General features: G+C 54.0%; 4 protein-coding genes across 13 annotated transcripts in view; 3 read left to right on the top strand and 1 right to left on the bottom strand.

Moving 5' to 3' along the window:
* The window catches only part of DNM2 (dynamin 2), an 82,436-nt gene extending 80,616 nt beyond the window's left edge, over positions 1-1,820 (top strand). For 4 of the 7 annotated variants that reach the window (XM_040629328.1, XM_040629323.1, XM_040629329.1 and 1 more), the window contains one exon: positions 48-961. In XM_040629328.1, the coding sequence (XP_040485262.1) occupies positions 48-117 (70 nt within the window). In that variant the 3' untranslated portion in view covers positions 118-961. Of the gene's footprint in view, positions 1-47; positions 962-1,433 lie in introns of those variants that run through there. The other 3 variants (XM_040629325.1, XM_040629327.1, XM_040629330.1) reach the window with 2 other exon arrangements.
* On the bottom strand, positions 1,568-4,664 carry TMED1 (transmembrane p24 trafficking protein 1). 2 transcript variants are annotated; one of them, XM_008708081.2, is made up of 4 exons: positions 4,353-4,664; positions 3,555-3,652; positions 3,226-3,409; positions 1,568-2,624 (listed from the first exon to the last, which is right to left on the bottom strand). In XM_008708081.2, the coding sequence occupies exons 1-4, from the start codon at positions 4,533-4,535 to the stop codon at positions 2,406-2,408; spliced, it is 684 nt and encodes a 227-aa protein (XP_008706303.2). In that variant the 5' UTR covers positions 4,536-4,664; the 3' UTR covers positions 1,568-2,405. The 2 variants fall into 2 exon arrangements, with proteins under 2 accessions (XP_008706303.2, XP_040485256.1); XM_040629322.1 differs by lacking the exon at positions 4,353-4,664 and adding an exon at positions 3,766-4,115.
* Positions 4,665-11,082: 6,418 nt separating this feature from the next.
* On the top strand, positions 11,083-23,024 carry CUNH19orf38 (chromosome unknown C19orf38 homolog). 2 transcript variants are annotated; one of them, XM_008708079.2, is made up of 7 exons: positions 11,083-11,240; positions 12,077-12,385; positions 14,425-14,517; positions 15,435-15,462; positions 16,221-16,264; positions 17,560-17,597; positions 22,402-23,024. In XM_008708079.2, the coding sequence occupies exons 1-7, from the start codon at positions 11,210-11,212 to the stop codon at positions 22,549-22,551; spliced, it is 693 nt and encodes a 230-aa protein (XP_008706301.1). In that variant the 5' UTR covers positions 11,083-11,209; the 3' UTR covers positions 22,552-23,024. The 2 variants fall into 2 exon arrangements, with proteins under 2 accessions (XP_008706301.1, XP_008706302.1); XM_008708080.2 differs by lacking the exon at positions 14,425-14,517.
* Positions 23,025-24,460: 1,436 nt separating this feature from the next.
* CARM1 (coactivator associated arginine methyltransferase 1) overlaps positions 24,461-25,490 on the top strand; it is a 39,722-nt gene continuing 38,692 nt past the window's right edge. For both annotated transcript variants that reach the window (XM_040629318.1, XM_040629317.1), the window contains exon 1: positions 24,461-24,680. In XM_040629318.1, coding sequence (XP_040485252.1) covers positions 24,461-24,680 — 220 coding nt within the window. The remainder of the gene's footprint in view (positions 24,681-25,490) is intronic.

The raw sequence follows: 25,490 nt of genomic DNA, 5'->3' as shown, positions 1-25,490 counted from the left end.
CCCCCCCCCCCCCCCCCCCCCCCCGTCTGTCTTTATTCTCTTTGCAGCAGAAGACCCCCTGCTGCGCCCAGCCGGCCCACCATTATCCGCCCAGCCGAGCCATCCCTGCTCGACTAGGCCGCGGGGGGGCGTGTTCTCAGGGGGTCTTCGCACACCCGCTGTGCAGGAGCTTCGGTGGTCTGGGCCCCTCCGCTGCCCCTGACCCTGTCATCCACGTGCCAGGACCAGGCTCCCTGTGGGCAGCCCCCTGACTCCTCCCTAACCTTGGCCCCCATCCCCAGCTGGACACAGCACTGAACAAGGGGCCCTGGAGCCCTGGGGCAGGGGTGGGAGCTGGGCCGTTGCACTTTGGGGGATGGAGCCACAGGGTAGCAGAGGAGGGAATGCGCTCTGGGCGCCATCTCGAATGAGGATTCAGGCTGGGGCCGGGCTGGGCGGGGGACTCACCCAGGGCTTCTCTGGCCAGGAAAGCCTGAGAAGACCAGGCCTTCTGGAAACTGGGGCACCAAGAGTGCCTGTACCCCCCAGCCCTTCCTGGGGCCCAAGGAGCATGTCCATTTCTCAGCAGCGGGAGCTCCAGGCAGTGAGCCAGGCCCAGCAGGCCCCACGCTGCCCGCCCTGCGAGTTGTAAATATTCCTTCCTTGGCCGTATTAACCACACGGCCGAGCCTCGGCTGCCAGAGGTGCCTTCGCCGGGTCTGGAAGCCTCTGTCCTGCCGGCCTTGCTCTCTCCTCCCTGGGTCCCCTCCTCCTCCTAGGTCCCCAGGGTGGCTCCGGCTCAGGGCTGAGTGAGTGGGGAGGCTTTGAGGGGCTCCTGACTCCCACCCAGGCCTCCCCGACGGGGTGGGCCCCAGGTGGCCCGTCGCTGAGCAGACCCTGCTCGCTCCTTGCTCAGTTTGACCACTGTAAGTGCCTGCACTCTGTATCCTATTAATAAACTAAAATAAAGGGAAGAAGCTTCTGGTGGCTGCTGTGTGGGCCTTTTGTGTTGGCGTTCAGGCTGAGAACGTGGACTGATCACCTTCCCCTGGCAGGCCTCCGACAAGGACCCCATCTCCCCTCCACCATGGGCGCGCTCACACCCTGCTCCTGGGACTCTCCTCTTAGGGAGAGTTCACTTCTTCCAGAGGCAGCCGTGCTCTAGAGGGAAAATCTCTTGCTTTCCTTAACATGTCAGGCGTGGGGACAAATGTTCGCCACTCCCCTTCCACACATACTAACCCAGAGGCCTGGCTGCAGCCCCTGACACAGGCCTGGGGTGGGCGGCAGAATCCCACAGGGGAGAGGGAATCCCGGCCCTCCACCCCAGATTGCCGTGGTCAGGGCCCCCTCCCCACCACTGTAGTCCTAAGGACTCTGCCCAGGTGCAAGGCCTTCTGGCCCAGCCCGGGTCACAGTTAAACTTTGCTTTCTGATTTTTCTCTTGTGCCCAGGCGACCACCTCCATCGGCTCCCGCCCGGCCTTTCTTCTGAGCTTCGTGGGAGACCCCTCCCGCCTGCCTGGTTTGCCCCCTTGGGGGCAGGTCTGTCCCGGCTGGTGTCCCTGAGCCCCAGTCACCAGGCTCTGTGATTTTCTGACCATAATTTATTGACTCCAGTGCCCAGGCCAGACCGCCCTTTGTTCCGTGAGGCTCCTGCACAAGCTTTGGCTGGGTCACCCCTCAGCCCTGCCCGGGGCCTCTGCAGAGAGAGCAGGAGGGGCGGGTGGTCATGCAGCCCGCCACTCCTAGAGTTCTGTTACCAGATCTCGCATCGAGCCCACCCCGCGCTGGGCTGAGGGGCTGGGCTCCTTCCTCTCAATAAAGTGACTGTCCTCGCAAGAACACTGCAGCCGTGTCTCCTTCCCGGCCCCTGGCATAAGCAGGCCACCCCCAGCCTGGGAGCCGCCCCCAGCAGCAGCAACAGGCCTCTGGTGGGGTGACAAGGAGACAAAAGCATGGGGTCCCACAAGCAGCAAGCCCCCTCCCACTGGACCCTGGCTCAGAAGGCCAGGAGGGAAGGGGAAAGAGAGTTTGCTTCCTGGGCCCCATCCCACACCAAGCAGTGCCAGTGCAGGCTGGGACTTGGGCTAAGGCACACACATTTACAGGAGGGGACACGGAAAAGGGCCAGAATATCCAAGGGTCTCGTTCAAATGCTGCAGTGCCCTCCCCCCCCATGCACAATTTCCAGGAAAGCAGGTGCAGCCTCTGAGCTGTCCCTCCTGGAGGGCCCAGGCCTACCAGCCAAGCCAACAAATGTTTCCAGCCTGGCCCCTGGCAGGGAGGAGATACACGAGGGCCATACCTCGGGCCGTGACTGCGTGGTCTCCCCTCCCATAAGAAACTTAAGTTTGGGGAAACGACCCCCATATCTCACACACATGTGCCCTGCTGCCCCTCCTTTCCGTGTTCTTCCTTCTGGGGCTACGTAGGCACAGGGCGCTTGTCCTGGAAGAAGCGCTTGAGCGTGCAGACCTGGAGCACGGCCACCAGCAGCAGCACGGCCACATTCACAGCAGACCAGAAGTTGACCCGCTCCAGGTTGCCCTCCTGCAGGTTGCGGTCACGTGCGTCAAAGGCCCGCAGTAGCGTCAGCATCTGGATGCTGCGCTCCAGCCTGGTCTTCATGGTCTCAATGGACTCCTGCGGAGCAGAGAGGGGGGCAGGGTCAGGCCTCCACCCTTCAGGGAGCAGGGACCCGTAAAACTGGGGGAATGGGGTGAGCCTATGTTTTGGGAGGAGATTGCTGAGAGGAGACTCTGTGGCCAGGCTGCCTGAGTCTAAATTCCTCTGTGCTGACTGGCTGGGTGGCCTTGGGCAAGTTAATTAACCTCTCTGGGCCTCAGTTTCCTCCGGATTGCAGTGAGAATTGAATGCCTAAATAAGTATAAAAAATGTACTTACTAGTAGTTAACAGCACAGTTGCTAATATTGGATCTGTCAGTTACTGTGTGGCCTTAGGAAAGTTACTTAGGCATCCTATGCCTCAGTTAAAATGGGGCATTGGGAGCACAGTCCCTACCTCATATGGAGATTTCATGAGTTAGTTAAGCCCTGGAAATTCCTACACCTAGAAATGTGCTATTATTTTAACTGTGAGTGGCTACTTTTCTAACTAAGGTGGGGGTACCTGGCCGGCTGGGTCAGGCAGATGAGGACCCCAGTCAGGGTGCAAGAATAGGGGAGCACTGTTGCCCAAAGCCAGAGATTTGGGACGAGTGGCCCCAGCTCAGCCTGGGCGTACCTTGATGTCCTCCATCTTGACATCCAGCATCTCCTCGGGCTCCACAGCCTCTGCCCAGCCCTCGACCTCCTCGTCATCCTGCAGGCTGTCGAAAATGAGTTCGAAGAACACCAGCTTCTCAGAGATTGTGCTGAAGGAGTTGTCAAAGCACAGCTTGTAGTCCCCAGCCTCCGTGGGCTCCACCCTGGGAGGAAGACACAGACATACATGACCCAGAATGGCCCACCGGCCGGACTTCGAGAGGCAGGGAAGGTGGTTAGGTAACCTGAGGCCACTGGGGAGGGGCAGGGCTGAAACTAAACCCAGGCAGACAGTGGGACTTAACTCACGTGTGCACCCCATCTGCCTTGCGGGATTCGCTGACCAGCAGCACGCCCTGAGGGCTCTCCAGCGTGAAATCCACATCCAGTCCAGCACCTCCGATCACCTGGGGGTACAGGTAAGAGGGTGGAGGGCTAGGGGTAGGCGAAGGGCACCTGCCAGGGAAAGCCAGGGCTGGACCAACCCGCACAGACCCATCCAGGACGACCAGGGGCCTACCTGAGCGCTGACACCTACACCTGCAACCTGGTCCTGCCCCAACTGTCCCCCTGACCGCGCCCCTTGCCTTGGCTCAGTCTTCATTGATAGGACAGCTTTGGGTTTGTCTCTTTCGTCTGGTCATGCCCCAGTCGTAAGTCCCTGATCAACGTTTACCTGGCCACACCCCAAGTGAGGCGACAGGGCCCTGCTTTCCTTAACCCAGGCCCCGAAAAAGCCTCATGTTGACCACGCCCTTTCCAGTGGCGCATCTTGGCCACGCCCACCAGATCCCCCAGGCGGGCCGACTTTTGGCCACGCCCACTCGCGAGGTTCCTGCCCTGTGAGGGGAGCCCTCTTATAAACGATGGCCCCGCCCCCTCTGGCAGTCTCGCTCTAACCCCGCCTCCTGCCATTATTCCCACCCCCTCCGCTCCCACGCACCGTCCCGACCAGCTCCTGCACACTCCTCCTAGCTCCGCCCCCGCGCTCATACGCACCGGCTCCTCCCCCTCCCTCTTTAACCCATGCCTCGTTTCAGCTGCTTGGCCACGCCCCCTCGCCCTGGCTCCGCTTGCTTGCGTGCTGCCCGACTCGGGACCCTCTACCTGGTACTCGGTCTCGAGGCTTGCGTTGGCCGGTGCAGACTGGTAGAAACACTGCTTCCTCCCCGCAGGCAGCAGGAACGTGAACTCGCCGTCCTGGATCGGCGGGGGCCCTGCCCCCTCCACCCCCACCGGCGGCAGTAGTAGCCACAGTGCCAAGGCTAGGGCCGCTCCGGCCGCCATCATCCGGGTCACCCTCCGGTCTGCTAAGAGGTCGCGGTTCCTTTAAGAGCTGGCCCTGCCCCCTCTGCTACTCGGCGGAGCTCATTGGCAGCCGCTTGTGTCGGTGGTGAGAAGCGAACCGAGAGGAAAAGTGAAGGGCCCCCTGAGAGCTTAGCTGCCCGAATGAATGCCTGCTACGTCTTAAAACACTCAACCTTCTGGAGACTTTTTTTCTGAGTAGCCACTAGCTCTAGTCTCAACAGATGGTGAGGAGAAGTTCAAAAATAAGCACTATGATGGTGCGTGTTTCTCAGGCAAAAGTTAAGACAACTAAGTCATAGGCGGGCCGGGACTTCTAAGGCACCTCCCTGCGGTCTTCCCAGAGTACGCTGCGCGGTACGAACGTCTAGCGATCCAGTCTGGGTGAAGTGGTTGTAAGATAAATGCTGGGCGTGGACCCGTGCGCGACCCGTAGGGTTCACGCATAAAAAGATTCACTGGGGCGAGAAAGACTCGTGTTGATGTGGGTTTCGTGTTTCTTGTGCGTGGCTCCAGTTTCGTGGCCTCACCCTTTATTCCCTTTCCTCCTTAGAACCATCACTTTGGCAGTTTCGTTTGTAGTTGGTGATGGAACGACCACCCCATAGGGCGGCTGTGGGAATCGAGACGAAGCGTTGCCCGTGGCGCTCCGTTTTCTTTGCGTAGAGTCCGCAGAGGGGCATAGCCCACTCTGCAACCCAAAGGTCTCAGACTCGGGGGGCCAGAAGATAAACAGAGTAATTGACGTGACCCAAGGTAGGAAAAATGACAGCCAAGTGCTAAAAGTCAGGAGAGCATGGGCCTGGGAGCCACGAAGCCTAGTTCAAGCCACCCACGCCCACCCCACCACCGACCTTTGGGTTGAAATCATTTCGTTGGGCCTCCAGTGCCTCATCCGTAGGTTGGGGTGTTGCTTGTCCTACCTCATTGGGCTGTTGCGAAGATTGAGATAATGCTTGTTCAGCACTTGGCACATGTGGGCCCTCAGTATGTATTAATCTGCTATTTTCCAGGCTGATCGCCCACCACTAGGCAGCCCACCATGTAACCTCTTCTCCCTCAGTCTGGAGTATTTGGAGGCGACCACCCTCTGGGAAGATAGCTGGCAGATAAGCAAAGAAGTCACTGGAGAAATGGTCTCTTCTTGGTGATTCTGTCTAAACATAAGAAAAAATGTTTAGGTGGAAATTTTGAGTCTTTAAAGATAGGCCCTGGAGTGGTTGGCAGTTGGTGACAATTACTCTTCGAATACAGCTGGTGGCTGTCAGCTCTTTCCTGCTTTTGGAGAACTTGGGGAAGTCACACCACCTTGTTATGTCAAAGTTTATGTGCAGTCACTGTTAGTGTTCCTTTTCACTCCCAAAGTTTTCTGACTGATTCAGACTCGCTGCTTGGATATTTTGAAGTGTGGAGAATGTGGATCTTTTTATTTATTTTTAATTAAAAAAAAAGATATATATTTTAAAGATTCTTAAAAATATTTTATTTTGAGATTTTATTTATTTGTCAGAAAGAGAGCGCAAGCAGGAGGAGCAGCAGGCAGAGGGAGAAGTAGGCTTCCCGCTGAGCAAGGAGCGGGTCGTGGGACTCCATCCCAGGGCCCTAAGATCATGACCTGAGCCAAAGGCAGATACTTAACTGACTGAGCCACCCAGGCATCTCTATTTTAAGATTTTACTTATTTATTTTAGAGAGAGCCTGCGGGGGTGGGGGGAATGGAAAGAATTTCCAGCAGACTCCTTGGTGAGCACGGAGCTGCACCGTTTTGTACTCCACCAATCATGTATGAGGGCTCCAATTTCTCCAAATCCTTATCCACACCTGCTGTTTTCTATTTTATTTCTATTATAGCCATCCTAATGGTTGTGAAGTAGTCTCGTTGTGGTTTTGATTTGTATTTCCCTGATGATGTTGAGCATCTTTTCAGGTGCTTGTTAGACGTTAGTAGTTTTTTGGGTTTTTTGTTTTGTGTGTGTGTGTTTTTTTTGTTTTTAGAAATGTCTGTTCACGACTTTTGCCCATTTTAAAATTGGGTTGTCTTTTTGTCGTTGAGTTATAAGAGTTATTTATATGTTATAGAGAGCAAGCAGAAGAAAGAAAAAAGAAACAAAAAACTTCCCCCAGATTTTTTCTGTGGACTCCCTCAATGCTTTTCCAGGTCATTTACAGTTTTGCCTTAGCCTTCACTTCCTGTTTGTGCTGAGCCTAGAGATAAGCCTGAGATGAAAGCTTAGGGTCTTCTCAGGTGTTTTCTGAGCATTTGTCCTGCCCTGGGCATGCACTTTGCTTTCTAAATCCCCCATTATATATGGGTGCTTCTGAATGCCCTTCTCACCCCAGCTCTTGCTCCTGACTTTTGGCATGTCCATTGTTGTGAAAATTAATAAATGGAAACCTCCTTTAGAATGGAATCAGGAGGTAGAAGGGGAAGCTCTCACACCCTACCACTCACTGTCAATTGCAGACCCCACAGGAAGAGATGTACCTTGCAGCAGGAGGAAGAAAGGTTTTCTCCTCCTGGTAGCAGCCCAGCCAACCAGAGACTGACACCACTCAACCAATGAAACATCACTACATTCCCAACTCCCAGTTTAATCCAATGGATTTCTTATAACAGCCTTCCAGACTTCCCCTTTCTTCTATAAAAGAGTGTTCCTCTTTGTTCTCCAGACCTGCTTATGCTTTTGCTGGACCTAGCTTGTCCTCAGTTGCATTTCTTTGCTATTCCTGAATAAAGCCATGTTTGCTAGTAAAATCACTGGTTAATGTTGTCCTCGATTATAATATTTTGCCCCAGGTGGCTGTGAATTTTTCCCTTTGCCTTAACAGTGTTTTCCAGGAATGCATTCTGAGTTCAACAGACAAGCACCTTGAGTCAGTCCCACGGGTAGCCCCCAGATGTGTTAAAACAGACAAACACCATACTGCCAACCTCAGCAACAGGGTACAGGAGCCCCATACTGGGGACACAGGCTGCTGTCTTCAAGACCTCCACCGCACTGGGAGGGAGATGAGGAAAGGGTGGGGAAAATAAGACAGAGCTTCCCTGCCATGTTCGATTTTCCTTTTCATTTTGATTCAGGGTTCACTTGGTTAGCACAAACCTTTCCCTGTCTTCCAGAGTTCAGATAAACTTGATTCTGACTATGTTTGCTCAGTTTGTTGAACTTTCTGTTTCTTGTTTCCTTCAATTAAACAAAAACTACCCCCGTCCAAGTATTCAAGTATTTACTGAGTGTCTGACACTGTGAATAAAACAGATTCTGTCTGTGTCCTCATGGAGTTGCCATCCCAGCAGAGGAGCCGGATTGTACACTAGCCAAGTTCAGCACGAAGATGATTTCAGGTAGTTATGGGCACTACAGAGTAAATGTTAGGTGGTAGGTAGGTGGCTCGTTTCACCTGGGTGGAGTCAGGGAAGGCTTCCCTGAGGAGGTGGCATTGAATCCCAAACTTGAAGTAGAAGGAAGAGGAGGCAAGCAGAGAGAACCACTCTCTGAGGTCAGAAGGCACTCAGAAGGCTCAAGGGGCAGAAAGGAAATAGAACGGAGGGAGGGGAGTAGCCAGAGAAGAGATGGAGCAGTTAGTTACATGGGCCACATCCTGTAGTGTCCATCTTTGCTTTGTAGCGTTGGCCTACAGTCGGCCTGGGGTTCTTAAAACCATGCAGAGTTTGCCCGACTAGCTTCTTGGGGCCAGGAATCCCCTGAAATTATAACCAAACAATTCTGAGATGCGTGCTAGGCAGTCTCTGTGCGCCCTACCAGAGCCCTTCTCCACCCTTTCCCGCACTGCTCTGTGCCCCTGGGGGCTGATCGCTACACGGCGGGTCAACTTAGCTGCCTTTTCCTCACATCCAGTTGAGTTTGGCCCTGGTAGGGAGATCTGAGGGCTGGAGGAAAGGAGGGTGTAGGGATATATACTCTGGCTCCCCCACCCTGGTGGTCTGCATGTCTCTACCAGAGCCTGCAACTCCAGCTCTCCCCAGGTTCCACAACAGCTTCCTCCCTAGCAACTTTAGGCCTGGGCTGGTAACAGTGTCCTGACCCCGGGGAGTCACCATCCCTTGCTGATTTCCCTTCACCCTGCCCATGACTCCTAGTTGTACCTCTTCTTGGTGCTATCTCTATGATAGCTGACTAATACAGGGAAGTGTGTCTGTTTTTCTGAATTCAGAATTCCAGGTTCACGATTCCTGCACCATGTTAAATGCTCCCAGGATGAAGTCCTCACATTCATCCAAGGTCTTTCACACATATTATTATGTCTCCCTAGAATGTCCTTCCCTTGTCAACTTCTCAGGCTTTTGGAGTCAGATATCTAACACCTCCTCCCAGAAACCCTCCCTGAACATGCAGAAGAAGCTAGGTTAAGAGCTCCCCTTGGTGACTGCTGCCATTATAGCTCTTCACCAACTGGACTTTCATTATCTGCTTGTCTGACTCTCTAATCAAACTCTGGGCATCCTGAGGGCAGGAGTTTTTTATTCCTCATGGTGTTCCTGGCACTCAGCACAGTTCTGAACCCTTCATGGCATTCGGTAAACAGTTGGTGGAATAAATAAGCCAGGAATCTCTCTTAACTCTGTATCTTACACAGCCAGGATAGAGCAAAAAAATAGACTGAATGACTATTTTTCGACTTTCAGGTCAGACAATCAAGAAGTAGTTGTGGTTCACTGTGTGCCAAGCACTGTGGTAGGCATTGGGAAACTACAGGAGGCACCACAGACCCACCCCTGCACCCTGGAAGGAAGAGAGCTGGATGATTTCAATAAATTCAAGCATGTTCTGTAAATCACCATGACATAATTTAATGGATATTTACAGATTATTATACCAAGCAACTGCAGAGTGTACTTTCATTTCAAGTGCATACAGAATGTGGATCAAGATATGCTGGGCCATTAAACAAAGTATCAATAAATCTCAAGGGATTGAAATTATATGGAGTGCATTATCTGGCCACAAAGGAATTAAATTTAAAAATCACTAACAGTAAGCTATCAAAAAATCCCAAATGTTTGGAAATTGACACATTTCTAAATAACGTATGAGTCAGAGAAAAAATTCACAAGGGAAATAAGAAAATATTTCTAACTTAGGCACAATATGTCAGAATGTGTGAGATGCAGTTAAAGCAGTACTTAGAGGAAAATATATAGCTTAAAATGCTTATATTTGGAGATAAATTTTTAAAATCAATTATCTAAGTTTCCATCTTGAGCCCCTAAGAAAAGAAGAGCCAATGAAACAAGGTAAATAGAAGAAAGAAAAAATAAAGATAAGACAAAAAGCAATAAAATCGAAAGCAGAAAATAGAGAAAAATAGCAAAGCCAAAAGCTAGTACTTTGAAAAGATTAAGAAAACGGATTAACACCTAGCAAGACTATTCAAGAAAAGGGAGAAAAAAACACGTTACCATTGAAAGAAGGGACATCACTACAGACCCTACAGACATTAAAAGGATTATAAGGGAATATGAAGAGTTTAATACTGATAAGTTCTACAACTTAGATGAAATAGACAAATTCTTTGAAAATATAAGCATGCTAATTTCAATAAAGGAAAATTACAAGGCACTCTAGTATAATGCAACAAGGAAGTTTTTCTAAGTCCAGAGGGATCTGGAAAGATTTCCCAGAAGTGATATTTAAGCTGACACCTGAAAGAGAAGTGGAATATTATCAGGTTAATAGAATTATGTCCCAGGCAGCAGAGACAGCATGTGCAAAGTTCCTGACGTTGGAATGAGTCTCATGTATCCAAATAAAAAAGTCCACCGTAATGGCCCTTTTTTGTTGTTTAGTGACCACACACTTACATCCTTCCCTGGTGAACCTGCTTGACTTGAACAGAAATGTTGAGAGAGACCAAAGCAAACTTGCTGGTAAGACAGACTTTGGGAAGCTTCTGGGCTCTGAACAGGAGGCAATTTATTCTGTAAACTACATCATTCCCTCAGTTCTGGAGCTCGAGTTCCCTTTCACCTGGGTGGTGATGCTCCTATGGCCTCACCCTGGGAGCACTCACATCTCTCTAGGCATTGCACTTTGTATGTATCATGAGTTCCATGGATCTAATACCTGCAACTCTTAGCCCCATTCTACAGAGCAGCAAACTGAGGCTTCAAAGACGGACCATCTTTTGCCTGAGGTGACAGAGGCCAAGCACTAACCCTTGTGCTCTATCAACCTCTGCCCAACATATGTCTCAACTTTGGAACTGGTTGGACTGAGGTTTGTGTCCTGGGCATGGGTTTCCCAAACAGCTCATGGTCCCTTCCTCATGCCAGCCAGAAATTCTCTAATTTCTCTAATTCACAGGGAGAACACACACACACACACACACACACACACACACACACACACACCCCGGACCATCTTAGCCATGTGTCCTTCCTTCCATCTCTGCAGAACTGTGGCTACCAAGGTGCAGTGAGGTCCCAGGATCTGCTGTACGTCCGTGGAAGGGGTGGGGAAAGGAGAGAGTCCCTTTCGGCAGCTGAGCGTGTGTGTGCAACTTCCTGCCAGTGAGGAAACATTCGTTCAAATCAGCCCTGGTTCTCCTTTCCCTGCTCTGGCCTCAGGAGGAGTTGGCGGTGAGCCGTGGGCCGCACTGGCCTCAGCCAGATTTCCTGGCCAAACTCAGGAGGAGAGATGCCCTGGACCGTCCTGCTCTTTGCAGCCGGTGAGCCTGATGTCCCCCCTGCACCAGCCCCACCCCACTCCCACCACCCCTGCCCACCTGGCCTCTGCTCTGGGGGCAGAAAGCAGCACAGGGCTGCCTTCCCCAGGTCTGGAGGAGGCTGAACGCTGACAGATTTGCCCCAGAGCTTTGGAAATGCCCCCGGAGCATGGCTTTCTCTTAGTGAGCTCCTCATCACCCCCACATCAAAGATATTAGAAATCCCACCCCACTGGGGACAGCAGTGCCCACGCCCCATGACTCAGCCCTGCTTGGTTTCTACAGGCTGTTACCTCCAGGGCTGGGGTAACAGGAGGATCTGCTGGGGGGCCGGGGGTGGGGGGAAGAGGGGCAAAGTGCTGGAGGCCAGACAAGGAAAGGCTTGTGTAGACCTCACATGAGCTAGACACTTTGCTCAGGAGCCTGGGGGCAGCTGGGGAGACACTGGTACCTCCTATAGGAAACTGTACCCCAAAATCCCAATTTCTCACCACAGCCTGGGAAACAGGAGAACCCCTTTTGCTCTCTGCTCCTCCTGTTTGTTTGGTTTTTTTCAAGATTTTATTTATTTATTTAACAGAGAGAGAGCAAGCACAAGTAGGGGGAGCAGCAGGCAGAGGGAGAGGGGAGAAGCATGCAGGGCTCGATCCCAGGACCCTGGGATCACAACCCAAGCCGAAGGCAGACGCTTAACGACTGAGCCACCCAGGCACCCCTGACGACCTACTTGTAAAGAAAAACCAAGGCCCAGAAGGGGTCAGCCGCTTGCCCAGGACCACACAGCCAGAAAACGCCTCTGCTCTAACCATTTAGCTTGCCTCCCCTTTTCTGTATTGCAGGCTCCTTGGCAATCCCGGCACCGTCCATCCTGCTGGTGCCCCCACACCCCAGCAGCCAAGAAGACCCCATCCACATTGCTTGCGTAGCCCCTGGGGGCTTCCCAGGGGCAAATTTCACGCTGTACCGTGGTGGGCAGGTGGTCCAGCTCCTGCAGGCACCCGCGGACCAGCTCAGGGTCACCTTCAACCTGAGTGGCGGTGGCACGGAGGCTCCAGGGGGCCCATTTTCCTGCCAGTATGGTGTGCTAGGTGAGCACAAGCAGCCGCAGCTGTCGGACCTCAGCGAGTCCATGAGCGTCTCCTTCCCAGGTAAGACCCTCCCACAGGCCTTCGCAGCCCAAGGCTCCATTTGCTTACCGCTGAGCCTTTGCTTGTGCTGTTCCCTCTGCTCGGAAGCCTTTGTAGGATGAACCAGTCCTCCAACTGGCCAGGGCTCACTCATCTTTCCTTGCCGAATTCTCAGTCATCCCACGCCATGCGTTCAGCGATGCTCCCCATTTTGCAGATAAGGAAACTGAGGCGCAAGAGGTGAGGGGACTTGGCCAAGTCATACAGCTAGCAGGGCAGCACAGCTGGGATTCCGTTGGCTCCAATATCTAGGCGTTAACCCCCCACACTCCGCTGCACCCTCCCCTCCAGGCCATGTAACATTTTTGAGCACCTCTCTGCACCAGGCACTGTTCCTGGCCCTGCAGTTTCCGCAGTGAGTGAAACAATGTCCCTCCCCTGCCGCAGCTGACATTCTGAGGGGAGGCAGACAGTCAGGAAGCAGAGAGTCCAATAAATACTAGTGTGCCAGCAGGGGACAAATAAAGGGGCAGGGATGAAGTACCACCGGGTGAAGGGTGTCGTTTTAAATACAGAGGAGAGCGGCCAGGGGAAGCCTCTCTGAGGGAGTGACATTTGAGCAAAGACCTGACTGAGGAGGAGGCAGCCATGTGGGTATCTGCAGCGAAAGGATCCCAGGCAGAGGGGGCTGGCCATGCAAAGGCCCTGAGGCTGGCACGTGTCTGGTGTGTTTGAGGAACATGGGGGCCCTCTGTAGGGCTGAAGCACAATGGGCAAGGAGAAAAGTTGGGGGAGAAGAAGGCACGGAGGTGGCAAGGACAATCACGCAGGGCCTTTGGCAGCATCAGGGACTTTGGCTCTTCGTCGAAGTGAGAAAGAAGGCCTGGAAGGCTGGTATTTTCCTGTGGTCTTTTCAGGACAGGAGGCTGGATGTGGGCTCGGGATCAAGGAGCAGGAGGGAGGGAGGAGCCTCCAGGTAGAGGCTCTGCATCACCATCCATCAGAACTTCCCGGCTGCAAAGATAACTTTGTTGCCAGCGGAGGCCCCACTTAAAGAGAACTCTGTTGCTCGCAGAAGCCCCAGTGCCTTGAGGCAACAGAACAGTCTACGTCTTTGAGCTCTACGGTCAAAGGCCCCCTTCTCTCACCTTGGGCCTGTGGTCTCAGAGTGGGGAGGGGACATCGTCCCTCCTGCCCCAGATGAATGAATGAACAAGGGCTAACAGTGTGAGAATATCAAGTATGTGTCTGTTCCTTCCCCTTCCTGGCTTAGCTCCTGATCTCCATGGGGATCAGGTCATCTCCTCCTGTCTCCCCTGAGAGATCCACTCTCTGCAGGGAAGGGGAGCAAAATCCCTTGCAGAGAAGTAAATTCTGAAGCGGGAGTTTCATGCTTTTGTGGCTGACCTCTGCATGGATTTCAGGGTCCACCATGGGGCTGGCGGTGGATGTCATCTGACCCCCTGGAACCAGGCTGAAGCCAGCAGGACTCTCAGGCTGCAAGTAACTGGGAACTTGACTCAAACTAGCTTCAGCAACAAAACAGAATGAGTTGGTTTGCCAAACTGAAGTCAGTTTGCAGGGCTGACTTTGGGCATGGCTGGGTCCAGGTGTTCAAAGAGGTCAGGAATCATTTGCCAGCTCTCAGCTCTGCTTTCTTGTGTCTTATTCTTAGGCAAGACCTCCTCTTCATGGTGTCAAAATTGTGCCTAGCAGTTTCAGATAAATATCTTACCAGTTTTGTAGTTCTGGGCAGGGGAGTAACCCTCTCTTCCCAGTAGTCCAGCCAAGTCTCAGAATTAGTTCTCATTAGCTCAGCTTTGGCCACATGCCATCCCTGAACCAATCACCATGACTGGGGGGTGGGGATTATGCTAACTGACCGGTCACAAGGTTTTCCAGATACCCGGGGTCCAGCTACACCCGAGTCAAATGGTTGGGCAGTATGGGGGGATAACTGGCTCCCCCAAGGTAATCTGGAGGAATGACAGGTGTTCCACCTTCACCCTGCACCCCACAACTCCATAACCTGCCCCCCTCTTTTTCTCATGTTCCTCTAGTGCCCACTTGGATACTGGCACTCTGCTTGAGCCTGGCTGGAGCCCTCCTTCTCCTTGCTGGGCTGGTGGCCGTTGCCGTGGTGGTCAGGAAAGGTAACAGCAGGCAGAGACAGCATAGCCCAGAGGCTGCCAGTGTGCGACCGCTGGGAAGTGTAAATGAACCCCCAATGGCACCCATTTTTTAGGAGCAGAGAGGCACACAGCTGGGGAGGTCTTAGCCCAAAACTTAGTAGTAAAGAATCTTCCAGAAGCAATATTGGTGGTGGGGCAGGGGAAGTTGATATATATTTTTAAATTATAAAATACATATAAAGTTTCACATTTTAACCCTTAATTTTTAAGTGTCCTGCTTGGCAGCATTGAGTACATCCACTTGGTTATGCAGCCATCTCCGCCACCCATCTCCAGAACTTTGTTATCCTCCCCAACTGAAACTCTGTCCCCTTTAAACACTAACTCTCCAGGCCTCCTCCCCCAGCTCCTGTCAATCCCTGAAATTGACAATTAAAAAAAAATACAATATTAGGGGGCACCTGGCTGACTCCGTGGGTAGAGCATGCCGTGCTTGATCTCGGGGTTGTGAGTTCGAGCCCCACGTTGGGCATGGAGATGACTTAAAAATAAAATCGGAAGAAGCAGGCTCCCAGCAGAGGAGCCTGATGTGGGGCTCGATCCCATAACGCCAGGATCACGCCCTGAGCCGAAGGCAGACGCTTAACCGCTGTGCCACCCAGGCGCCCCGAAAAATAAAATCTTTAACAAAGAAAAAAAAATTTTTTTTACGTGCTTGTTCGAAGCCTTTTTACCAACACACATTATTTGTGTAATCGGGGGTGGGGAGGACTTTGCAGCAGTTCTCCTGTTCAGTGGCACATTTGCCAGAGGAGAAGGCAAGGGTGGGAGACAAATGTATGACGGAGCTTTGGAGTCTTTTTTTGGTTTTGTTTTTGCAACTAAGATGCAATCACGACCAAAATCTAATAAATGCTTATTTATTTTTCTATTCCCAGTTAAAGTAAAAAATTTGCAGAAGAAAAGGTGAGACCGTCTAGAGAGATCCTCAGAGGGTGGTTTGGGGGAAAGAAATACCAGATGGTTGGGGGGGGTATGGGCCAGAAGCTCCTGAGGGGTGGGGGTTGGTTTTGGGGACAGAGAGGCACTTCCCGTGCTGGGGGGGAGGGGGGGCCTCAGTTCCAAACGGCACCCTCTGATGGGAGGGCTGCTTAAGAGGAACAGGTGCCATTTATAAAGCACCTAGAGACGCCAAGCGAGGTGCCAGGAGACACCGCAGCTGGAGCCCGCAGCAGCTCACAGCTGTCGTGGAAGCTGGCATTATGTGTAACCCCATTTTATAGACAAAGGGACTGAGGCTCAGCACTTAGCCACACAGGGAGCAAGTGGCTGAGTCGTCCTCACATCCCTTAACCACTGACTGCCCAAAATGGTTGTAATAGTCTAGAAAGTCACAGTCACAGGAGAAGTGGGTGGCACCCTCTGGGGCGGTGTGGTGCCCAACTTGTAGCCTGTAGGCAGTGGCCCCAGCCTCAGTTTCTCCCCTACGAGGGAGGGGTGGACACCCCACTGCCTGGTGGCATCAGGCTAGCAGTGGCCCCAGGGATCGAATCCCGACTTCCCCTGGAGGTGGGGCTCCTGCAAGAGAATTTCCATCTGAGGGGACTCAGGGAGGATGCAAAGGCAGGTGGGGAGTGATGGCCAAGTTTGGAGCCAGGGTTTCCCGGAACAACCCTCCAGCCTGAGAGGAGCAAGTTGTCACTCTCTCCCAAATCCCTTTGTAGAGAGCGAGAATCCTGCTGGGCTCAGATCAACTTCGCCACCACAGGTGCGTACCCTGCTAGGGCAGGCTCACCCCCTCAAAACTCAAGCGGGTCTCGTTGCTTGCTGTGGAACCTCTTCTGCAGCCGCTCGCTTCCCTTAGGGTCAAGAACACACCCTCCCTTCCCCCCACGCCCAGGTTTCACCTCTCACCTTCTCTCTTTGCCTCATCCTCGGGCCTTTCGCTCACTCTGACCTCCGCCTACAACATTCTTCCTCCCTTTAGTCTTGGTCTAAAGGCTGCCTTCTCCAGGAAGCCTTCCCTGACTCCCCTAGACAGGGGGTGTGTTTCTATTTACTTACCTCCAGCACCTTACCGTTCTTTTTACACCTCGGGAGAAAAACACAAATGTGTATGTAATACTCGCCTCCAGCGCTGGACCCTCAGTTCCACGGGGGACAGACTGCCCGGCGCTGTCCTTAAATGGAGCCCCCCTTTGTGATCCAGACGTGTCATCTTGAAGGCTTCCACCAGGGAGCGAGGGGCAGCCAGTCTGTGCTGTGCGATGCTCAGGAAGGGGGCCCCAAGCAGAGAAATTCCGACCTCTGTACTTCTTTCACTGTTCCACACTTTTTAAAATTATTTATTTATTTGAGAGAGAGAGAGAGAGAGACCACAAGCAGGGGGAGCAGCAGGCAGAGGGAGAAGCAGGCTCCCCACTGAACAAGGAGCCACACTCAGGCTCCATCCCAGGACGCTGGGATCATGACCTGAGCGGAAGGCAGACGCTTAACCAACTGAGTCACCCAGGCACCCCACTGTTCCACACTTCTATTGAGCACCTACTATGTGCTAACATTTGGGGGTATCCGTCAATGACCAAGACAGGTGCTCTTTGCCCCCAAGCCCATACTGGAGTGGGGGAACAGCCCGAGGCCGGCGGGACCTTGTCAGGGGTGAGGAGGGCGGTCCCGGGAGGAAGTGGTGTTTAAGCAGAGACCGGCAGGAACAGAATAGTGGGGCGAAGAGCAGGCGATTGGGGAAGAGCCTGGGGCGGTGGAGGAGCTGAGAGGCGCTCCTGAAAGTGGGAGTTGAGAGGAGAAACCCATTTATCAGAGGGCCGTGAGAGGCCCCTGGGGGAGGGCTCTGAACAGAAAAAGGAAACTGTTCAGTTTACAGCTGGGAATGGTTCAGCCTGCAGAATGGGCTGGAAGGAAGTGAAGCATGCTGGGAGATGGGTCCCAAGCCCTTCCTCACCATTGATTTGAGGCCTGTGGGTCTGGGGCGGGGGAGGGCCCCCGGAGGACAGTGAGCACGGATTTTATACTGGCACTTGGCTTTCCTTTCTCTTTCTATTTCAGACATGACCTTTGATAACTCTCTGTTCGCCATCTCCATGGTAAGTCATTGCATTTCTTGGTCCTGGTTTTCTGCTGACTGTCCTAACCTCCTGAAGACCACCATCAGGCTGGGCCAACCTGATGTCTCTGAGCTTCAGGGGGTCTGGAAAAAGCCCAGAATCACCGAGCAGGGATTTGTTTGTGAGCTGAGAGTTGGCTCTGGAAAATCCCAGGGGATGGAGCCAGCCATGTCCGGGCCATCCAGTGGCAATGGGCAGGATCCCCGGGCCGCCTTTGCACTCAGTGGGGCCAACCCTAGAGAATGGTGGCAGGGGACTCAGGGTGACCTGCTGGGGTCATGTGCTTTGTAACAGTCTGATGCACACTGTGGTCCCCTCCTGGTAAAGAAAAGCCTGTTTTTATGTTCAGTTTCAGGGACTTCAGCTCCAAATTGTGTGTTTCTCTTGCAGTGGGGAGGGTCTCATTGCATTCTGTCCCTTTGCAAGAGGTTTTGCTCCCACAGATCACACCGTGTTGGGGCTGAGATTTGAACCCAGGTCTATGGGACTCCTCTGCACAGCTGTATCTTGGGGTGGCCTTACTGTTTGTACTATTATTATTATCATTATTATTTTATTAAGTTAGAGGTAGACGAGCCTTGGAAACCATGGATCAAGGAAATGTTCGTCCAGCTCTCTCCAGAGTAGGGGACAGGTCGGGGGTGCAGGTGGCCCCCCTCGAGGTGGCCTCGAGTGTCCCATTTGGACAAGTGGGCACCTTGGGACTGCAGTCAGGGAGCCTGGGTGGGGAGTTGGTGTGCCTAGGGCACCATAATGGGGGAGGATTGGGCTGGTTCAACACACCCTTCCTGGGCGTTGGGACAAGAACAGGACAAGGCCTTTTATTCTTCAGAGCTTTCTAATCTCTACGAGGGGGGGCGGAGACAGAGGATGCCATGTGGGGTGGGAGTGAGAGGGAAGCTCACTTCTCCCTTAGATGGGAGATCCAAGAAGTCTCAGAGATGGGCAACAAGCAGGGGGATAGCTACGGAAGATTGCCCCAGGCTCGGGACACGTTCTTGGCACCGTCCAGTATAACTGGAGTGGAGCCGAATGGAGAGTCGAGGGGAGCCCCGCAGAGAGCTTTGATTGTTGTCCCAAGTGTGATGGGAGCCACGGAGGATTCGGGGCAGGGGGTGGGGGTGGGGGAGGTGATCGATTCAGGTGTTCACCCGCGCCCTCTGGCGGCTGCGAGGAGGACAGACTTGGGGGGCGTGGAGCGAGCGGAATGCGAGTGTGTATTCCGGGGGTGGGGGGGTGGGGGGGTGGTTACCAGGACAGAGACGACTGTGCTGGTCCAAGCAAGCGAAGTGGTAGGTGGTTTGGCCCAGCGTGTTAGCAGCGGCGGTGGAAGAAGCGAACAGATGCAGGTCAGATCGATTCTGGGAACAGGCAACACGGCACTGATTTTGGATTGGATGATGGGCAGAGGGAGAAGGCGGAGGGAGGCGTGTGGGAGTCCTGGGGAGCAGCAGGCTTGGAGGGACCAGACACCCGCAAGCCTCACCCCGCGAAGCCCAAGGGCAGGTGCAGACACGAATCTGGAGTTCTGGACAGAGGAGTAAGGACATTTAAACTGTACATGAATGTGGGAAGGAAGGGGCTTGGCCCCGCCGGCCAGTTCAGCCCTGTGAGGTCTCAGTTCCGGGAACAAATCCTATGCTGTTAAGAAAAACCGCCAAATCCGGCAGGCAGGGCAAATTCTAAAACTTTCTGTGAGAAGACATGCTGCTCAAGGCACCACCCTGGTGATTTTTCCTTTATCCTTTTTTTTAAAAAAGAGACATTTCAAATGAAACAAATGGAAACAAAGGAGAAAGATTTAAAAAGTATCCTAGTCCTTGCAACTAGATATATTTACTTTTTAATTAAAAAACTTGGTGGTGGTGGGGACACCTGGCTGGCTCATTGCATAGAGCACGCGACTCTTAAATCTCGAGGTCGTGAGTTTAATCCCCACCTTGGGCATGGAGCCTACTTAAAATTTTTTTTTTTTAAATATGAAATACATCCATATGTCAAAATCATATATCCAGTAAAACATCCTTCTGTCACTAACCCCTGTCCATTCCCTGGTCTCCTCCTCCACACACACAGATAGCCACCACCCTTAGGAGCTCCTTGGAAATGCAAGCAAAGGGGGAAATGGGGAGTGTATATCCTCACCCTTTCTAACACAAATGATAGCAGGCTATCCACACTACCATGCTTCCTTTCCTTCGCAGTAAATTCTAGTGGGATCTCTTCTAGGTATTTTTTTTTCATCATAGTAAAATATACGTAACATAAAATTGATCATTTTAACCATGTTTAAGTGTCCAGTTCAGTGGTATTAAGTACATTCACCTTGTGCAACCATCACCACCATCCAGCTCCAGAACTTCGTCTTGCAAAGTCCCCGCTGTACGCTGGCTTCTCATTCTTGACAAACCCCAGCCCCTGGCACCCACCATGCTCCTTTCTGTCTCTGTGGATTTGTGTATTCTGGACATTTTATGTAGAAATGATGCCATATGATGTTCATCCCTTTGTGTCTGGCTTTTTAAAAAATATTTTATTTATTTGAGAGAGAGAGCGCGCGCGAGTGTGAGAGAGCACAAGCAGGGGGGAGGGGCAGAGGGAGAGGGAGAAGCAGGTTCCCCCTGAGCAGGGAGCCCGACACAGAGCTCGATCCCAGGATGCTGGGATCATGAGCTGAGCCGAAGGCAGACGCTTAACCAGCTGAGCCACCCAGGGTCCCATGTGGCTGGCTTATTTCATTTAGCATCATGTCTTCAAGGGTTGCTCATGTTGTAGCAGGGGTCAGAATTTTATTCTTGTTGAGGGCTGAATAGTATTCCATTGCATTTTTATTTATTTATTTATTTTTATTTTTTAAAAAATATTTTTATTTATTTATTTGACAGAGAGAGACAGCCAGCGAGAGAGGGAACACAAGCAGGGGGAGTGGGAGAGGAAGAAGCAGGCTCCTAGCGGAGAAGCCTGATGTGGGGCTCGATCCCAGAACGCCGGGATCACTCCCTGAGCGAAGGCAAATACTTAACGACTGCGCCACACAGGCGCCCCTCCATTGCGTTTTTTAAAAAAAGATTTTATTTAATTATTTGAGAGAGAGAGAGAGGGCACAAGCAGGGGGAGCAGCAGGCAGAGAGAGAGGGAGAAGCAGACTTCCCACTGAGTAGGGAGCCCGTCATGGAGCCTGATGCCAGGACCCCGAGATCATGACCTGAGCCAAAGGCAGACACCCAACCGACTGAGCCACCCAGGCACCCCTCCATTGCATTTATAAAGCACATTTTGTTTATTTGTTCATCTGTTGATGGACACTTGGGTTGTTTCCACCTTTCGGTTACTATGAATAGTGCTGCTATGAACATGGGTGTGCAAATATCTGTTTGAGTCCCTGCTTTCAATTCTAGTTTCTTTTTGAAGCATCCGAAGCTGTGCTGTTGGCTGATGTAAAGGTGAAGCAACTCATCATTCTCCAGCTTGTATTGTGTTACCATACTGAGGGTCTGATATTCACTTTCTAATGCCCTATGAAGTGGGCTTGACTTTTTTAAAATTTTAATTTATTAATTTGAGAGAGAGTGCGTGAGCAGGGGAAGGGGCAGAGGCAGAGGGAGAGAGACTCTCAAGCGGACTCCCTGCTGAGCAGGGAGCCAGATGCAGGGCTGGATCCTAGGACCCAGAGATCATGACCTGAGCCAAAATCAAGAGTCAGATGCCCAAGTGACTAAGCCACCCAGGTGCCCTGACATATTTTTTTTTAATAGACAAGGACACTGAAGGTAATTATGGGCCTTACTGGGATCATCCAGCTAGGGAGGTGCAGGACTGGGCTGGGACCCCAGGCTGCTCTCACCCCCTAAACTTCAGTTTTAGTAAGTTCATCTCTTTTTTTTTTTTTTTAAAGATTTTATTTATTTATTTATTTGAGAGAGAAAGCACGAACGGCAGGGAGGAGCAGAGGGAGAGGGAGAAGCAGACTCCCCACTGAGCAGGGAACCCTATGTGGGGGCTTTATCCCAGGACCCTGGGATCATGACCTGAGCCAAAGGCAGACGCTTAACCCACTGAGCCATCCAGGTGCCCTAAGTTCATCTCTTCTTGATTGGCATTTGGGGCAGGAGCGTCCATGGTGGAGGAGAGGGTAGACTTTTTTTTTTTTTTTTTAAGATTTTATTTATTTGTCAGAGAGAGAGCACAAGCAGGGGGAGCAGCAGAGGGAGAGGAAGAAGCAGGCTCCCCACTGAGCATGGAGCCCGATGCAGAACTCGATCCTAGGACCCTGGGATCATGACCTGAGCCAAAGGCAGTCGCTTAACCAACTAAGCCACCCAGGCGTCCTAAGGGTAGACTTCTGAGGCAGGTTTTGTGGGAGCCCAGAACAGGGCGACAAGGGGGGGGGGATAATGGTAATAGCTTTGTTCACTTAAGGATTAGTGCTTGCTATGTGCCAGACTCTTTATCTATTTAATTCCTTTATGTTTTGTAGCAACTTTAGGAGTATATGAGCATTCTCCCCACTGCACAAAAGGAAAAAGTGAGGCTCAGAGGGGTTGAGTTACTCGACTGGACAAGATGGAGCTGGGATTTGAACCCACGCTGTCTGTTTCCCTTCTCAGCATACAGAAAGGCAGGAAGATAGAGGGCAGGATCTGGGCCCTGAAGCTGTGGGGTGATGTGTGGGGGTGAAATGAGACCTGATGGACTGGGGGAGTCTCAGACTCAGCATGTAGGGAGACGCTAGATACTGAAACCTCAAATCACCCTGTTTTCTGTTTTTCCTCCATGGACAAAGAAAATGAATCCAGAAGAAGGTGCAGCCGCTCTGGATGCTTGCTCTGGCTCCCCGGAGACACCTGGCAGCTCTGGGGCCCGGAAAAGGCCCACCTCCACATCATCTTCGCCTGAGCCCCCTGAATTCAGCACTTTCCGGGCCTGCCAGTGAGGCTGAGGATTGGGGGCCCTTCCACGTCTGTGCACTCTCCATTCAGCCCCCTCTCTTGAGGGCCTGAAGTCCCTCCAGCTACTTTGGGGTTTCTGGCTGCTGCTTTCTCAGGGAATTGACAGAGGAGATGAAGGGAATCCTTGCCTTGGGACCTTCCTCACAGAGGAGTGGGAGTGGCAGAGGGGGCACAGACATTGTCCTGGAGGCTGGACAGAAAGCAGGAAGACTCTCTTTGGATTCCCAGCTTCTCAGACCACCCGGGGAGGGGATGTTAGGATTCCCGTGGCCCCCAGCTGGGCCCTAAGAGGTCTGAGCCCTCCACATACCCCTCTGATTTCCTCCTCCCCTTGCCACATCTGACTTGACCAACTCAACTAGGTTTTTGGAGGATAGGGTACCTGGGGGTATATGTTCTGTAAGTTCTGTCCTGCTGGCAAGCCTAAGTTATTAATTATAACACGTGTTGAGCTGTTCCCAAGGTCTCTGTGGAGTGTAATCCTTCAAGCCCAGGATCTCTGGGGTCTAATCACGATGCCCAGGGGGAGAGGGCAGTACCCCTTAAGTGCATGCAGTCAAGGTATTTTATGGGGAACCTCTTGGGCGTACGGTGAGGGGACAGTGTCACACAGGGTCTTTGCTAAAGTCCTTGCATTGTTGAGTATAGTAAGTGGAATGATGGGGGAATCAATGAGGAGGTCCAGAGAAGAGTGGGAGCTAGAGAAGGTGGGAACCGCCGCAATACTTCTTGGACCCTTCAAGAGAATGATGCCCGGGAGCAGTGCAGTGACAGGGAGACTTGGAAGACGGGGTGAGGCGCGCGCGCGCCCCCCTGTGGAAGGGGGCACTTGACCCTGCTCTGCAGGATTCATTGGCCAGTCTTCGCTGGGGGAAGGGAGGGTCTAAGGGAGGGGCCCAGAAAGAAGGATCCAAGAATTTTTTGTACGGGAGTAGATGGCCAGGGATGGAGCAGGAGGGCAAGGGGGTAAGGGGGCGGAGACGACGGGGAAGACATAAGGAGCGGCTGAGTGGTGGGAGAGGGGGCCTTCCCACGGATTCAGGTCGAGTGCAAAGGCTGGGTCCCTCCTCAAATTGATTTTCCCTTCTGGAGGGCTGGGGTGGGGGCCACAGGCTGGGGGCGTGTCCCAGGATCTGGCCCCGCCCCTCGCGCAGGCCCTCCCTGAGAGCCCGGCGCCTCACAAAGCGACATCCAGTGGGAAAGAGCGGGACTGATACAGGGGCGGGGCCTCGTCGTAGCTGGACCCCGCCCCCCGCGTGCCTCCTCACAAAGCCGGGCAGGGCCAAGGGGCGGAGCTCAGCCGCGGAGGCGTGTCGGAGCCTTCGGGCGTCAGACCCGCCTCCACCTTTCCCGGCAGGGGAGCCGCCTCACAAAGCGCAACCGTTTGCGCGGGGCGTGGCCCAGGGCGTCTCCACGCGGCCTAGCCCCGCCCCCTGGGCGCGCCCCTGTCCCCGCCTCCCCGCGTCTTCGCTCCGGCACCGCGGTACAAAGCGCGGCCTTTCGAGCAGCGCCGGGGCGGGGGGCGGGGCCCAGGTCCAAGGGCGTGTCCGCGCGGCCGAGCACCGCCCCCCCCGGCTCACGCTCCGCCCCCGCTGTTCCTGGGCCGCGGAGCCACCTCACAAAGCCGCGACCGTTCGCGCGGGGCGGGGCGGGGCGGCCCCGTCCCCCGGCGCCCTCCCGCCTGGTGCCCTAGGCGGCCAGCAGGGGGCGCTGCGCCACGGGGCCGGACCTCGGCGGCAGTGGCGGCGAGGCGGAGCGTGGCCGGCAGGCGGCGCTGCCCGGCTCGGCCTTGGCCTCGGCCTGCGCGTCGGCGGCGGCGGCGGCGGCGGCGGGCCTGGGCCCGGCGCGGCGGCGGCGGTGGCGGCGGCGGCGGGGCCTGGAGCCGGATCTAAGATGGCAGCGGCGGCGGCGGCGGCGGGGTCGGGCGCGGGCGGCGCAGGGGCGGCGGTCCCGGGCGGCACAGGGCCCTGCGCGGCCGTGTCCGTGTTCCCCGGCGCCCGCCTCCTCACCATCGGCGACGCGAACGGCGAGATCCAGCGGCACGCGGAGCAGCAGGCGCTGCGCCTCGAGGTGCGCGCCGGCCCGGACGCGGCGGGCATCGCCCTCTACAGCCGTGAGTGCGGGGCCCCGCGGCCGGGCCGAGCGCGGGGGCTGCCCACGAGGCCGGCCGGGCGGGGGACCCGGGGCGGGAGGGACGCGGCCGCAGCTAGGGGCCCGAGGCCCCGAGGGTGAGGGGCCCTGAGCCGTGGGGGCCTGGTGTGGGATCCGTGGCGCCGGGCCGAGGGAGCTGGGAGTGGGGGGCCCCCGAGGGAGAGCAGTGGAGGAACGATGTCAAGGGGCAGAGAGAAAAGAGGGCGTGCGTGGTGTCCAGAGGTGAGGTGCCCCGAGTACGGTGGGAAGCGGGAAATGGGGGAGTGAGGGCCCTGAGATTGGGAGGGGGTGGGCAGGAAGTGGGGGGCCGAGCGGGGAAGGTGAATTCGTAGCCAGCCGGGGGTGTGGGGGCTGGGTGGAAGGGAAGGGGGCCTGTGGTGTGGGAGAGGTGGAGTCCCTGGGGGCGGGTGTGGCCTCCCTAGGGGAGAGAAGGAGGGGTGTGGGCAGCCTTTGGCCATCTCTCGGGACTCCCAGGACTGCTAAGGACAGTTGGAAAGTGGTGCCCGGCCTGGGGCGGCCTGGAGGACCCGGTTCCACCCATCGGGAGCGTTTTGGCGTTCTGGACCCCCGTGTGGGAAACTTCTAGACCTGGGGAGAGGGCGCATGCCAGGGTGGTGCGAGCTGCTGGATGTGCTCCCGGTGGAAACGTGGAAGGGTAGGGCTCCTTCTTGATGTCCGGCTACGGAGTAAGAGGTAACACAGCCTCCGCCCTCGCCACGGTCCTCTGATCTTTCTTTTTGGGGATGTGAGAAGCTGGTTACATTTTCAGAAG

This window comes from Ursus maritimus, unplaced genomic scaffold (assembly GCF_017311325.1).
Source record: "Ursus maritimus isolate PB19 unplaced genomic scaffold, ASM1731132v1 scaffold_14, whole genome shotgun sequence".
NCBI lineage: Eukaryota > Metazoa > Chordata > Mammalia > Carnivora > Ursidae > Ursus > Ursus maritimus.
This window is presented reverse-complemented; position numbering and strand designations above follow the sequence as displayed.

Excerpts from the sequence above, each read along its gene's own strand:
- TMED1 (XM_008708081.2), bottom strand. The coding sequence starts at position 4,535 with ATGATGGCGGCCGGAGCGGCCCTAGCCTTGGCACTGTGGCTACTACTG. Across the intron at positions 3,410-3,554 it reads AAGGCAGATGGGGTGCACAC|GGTGGAGCCCACGGAGGCTG; the intron begins GTGAGTTAAGTC and ends TCTTCCTCCCAG. Across the intron at positions 2,625-3,225 it reads TCAAGATGGAGGACATCAAG|GAGTCCATTGAGACCATGAA; the intron begins GTACGCCCAGGC and ends TCTGCTCCGCAG.
- CUNH19orf38 (XM_008708079.2), top strand. The coding sequence starts at position 11,210 with ATGCCCTGGACCGTCCTGCTCTTTGCAGCCG. Across the intron at positions 15,463-16,220 it reads AAAAATTTGCAGAAGAAAAG|AGAGCGAGAATCCTGCTGGG; the intron begins GTGAGACCGTCT and ends ATCCCTTTGTAG. Across the intron at positions 17,598-22,401 it reads CTCTGTTCGCCATCTCCATG|AAAATGAATCCAGAAGAAGG; the intron begins GTAAGTCATTGC and ends CCATGGACAAAG.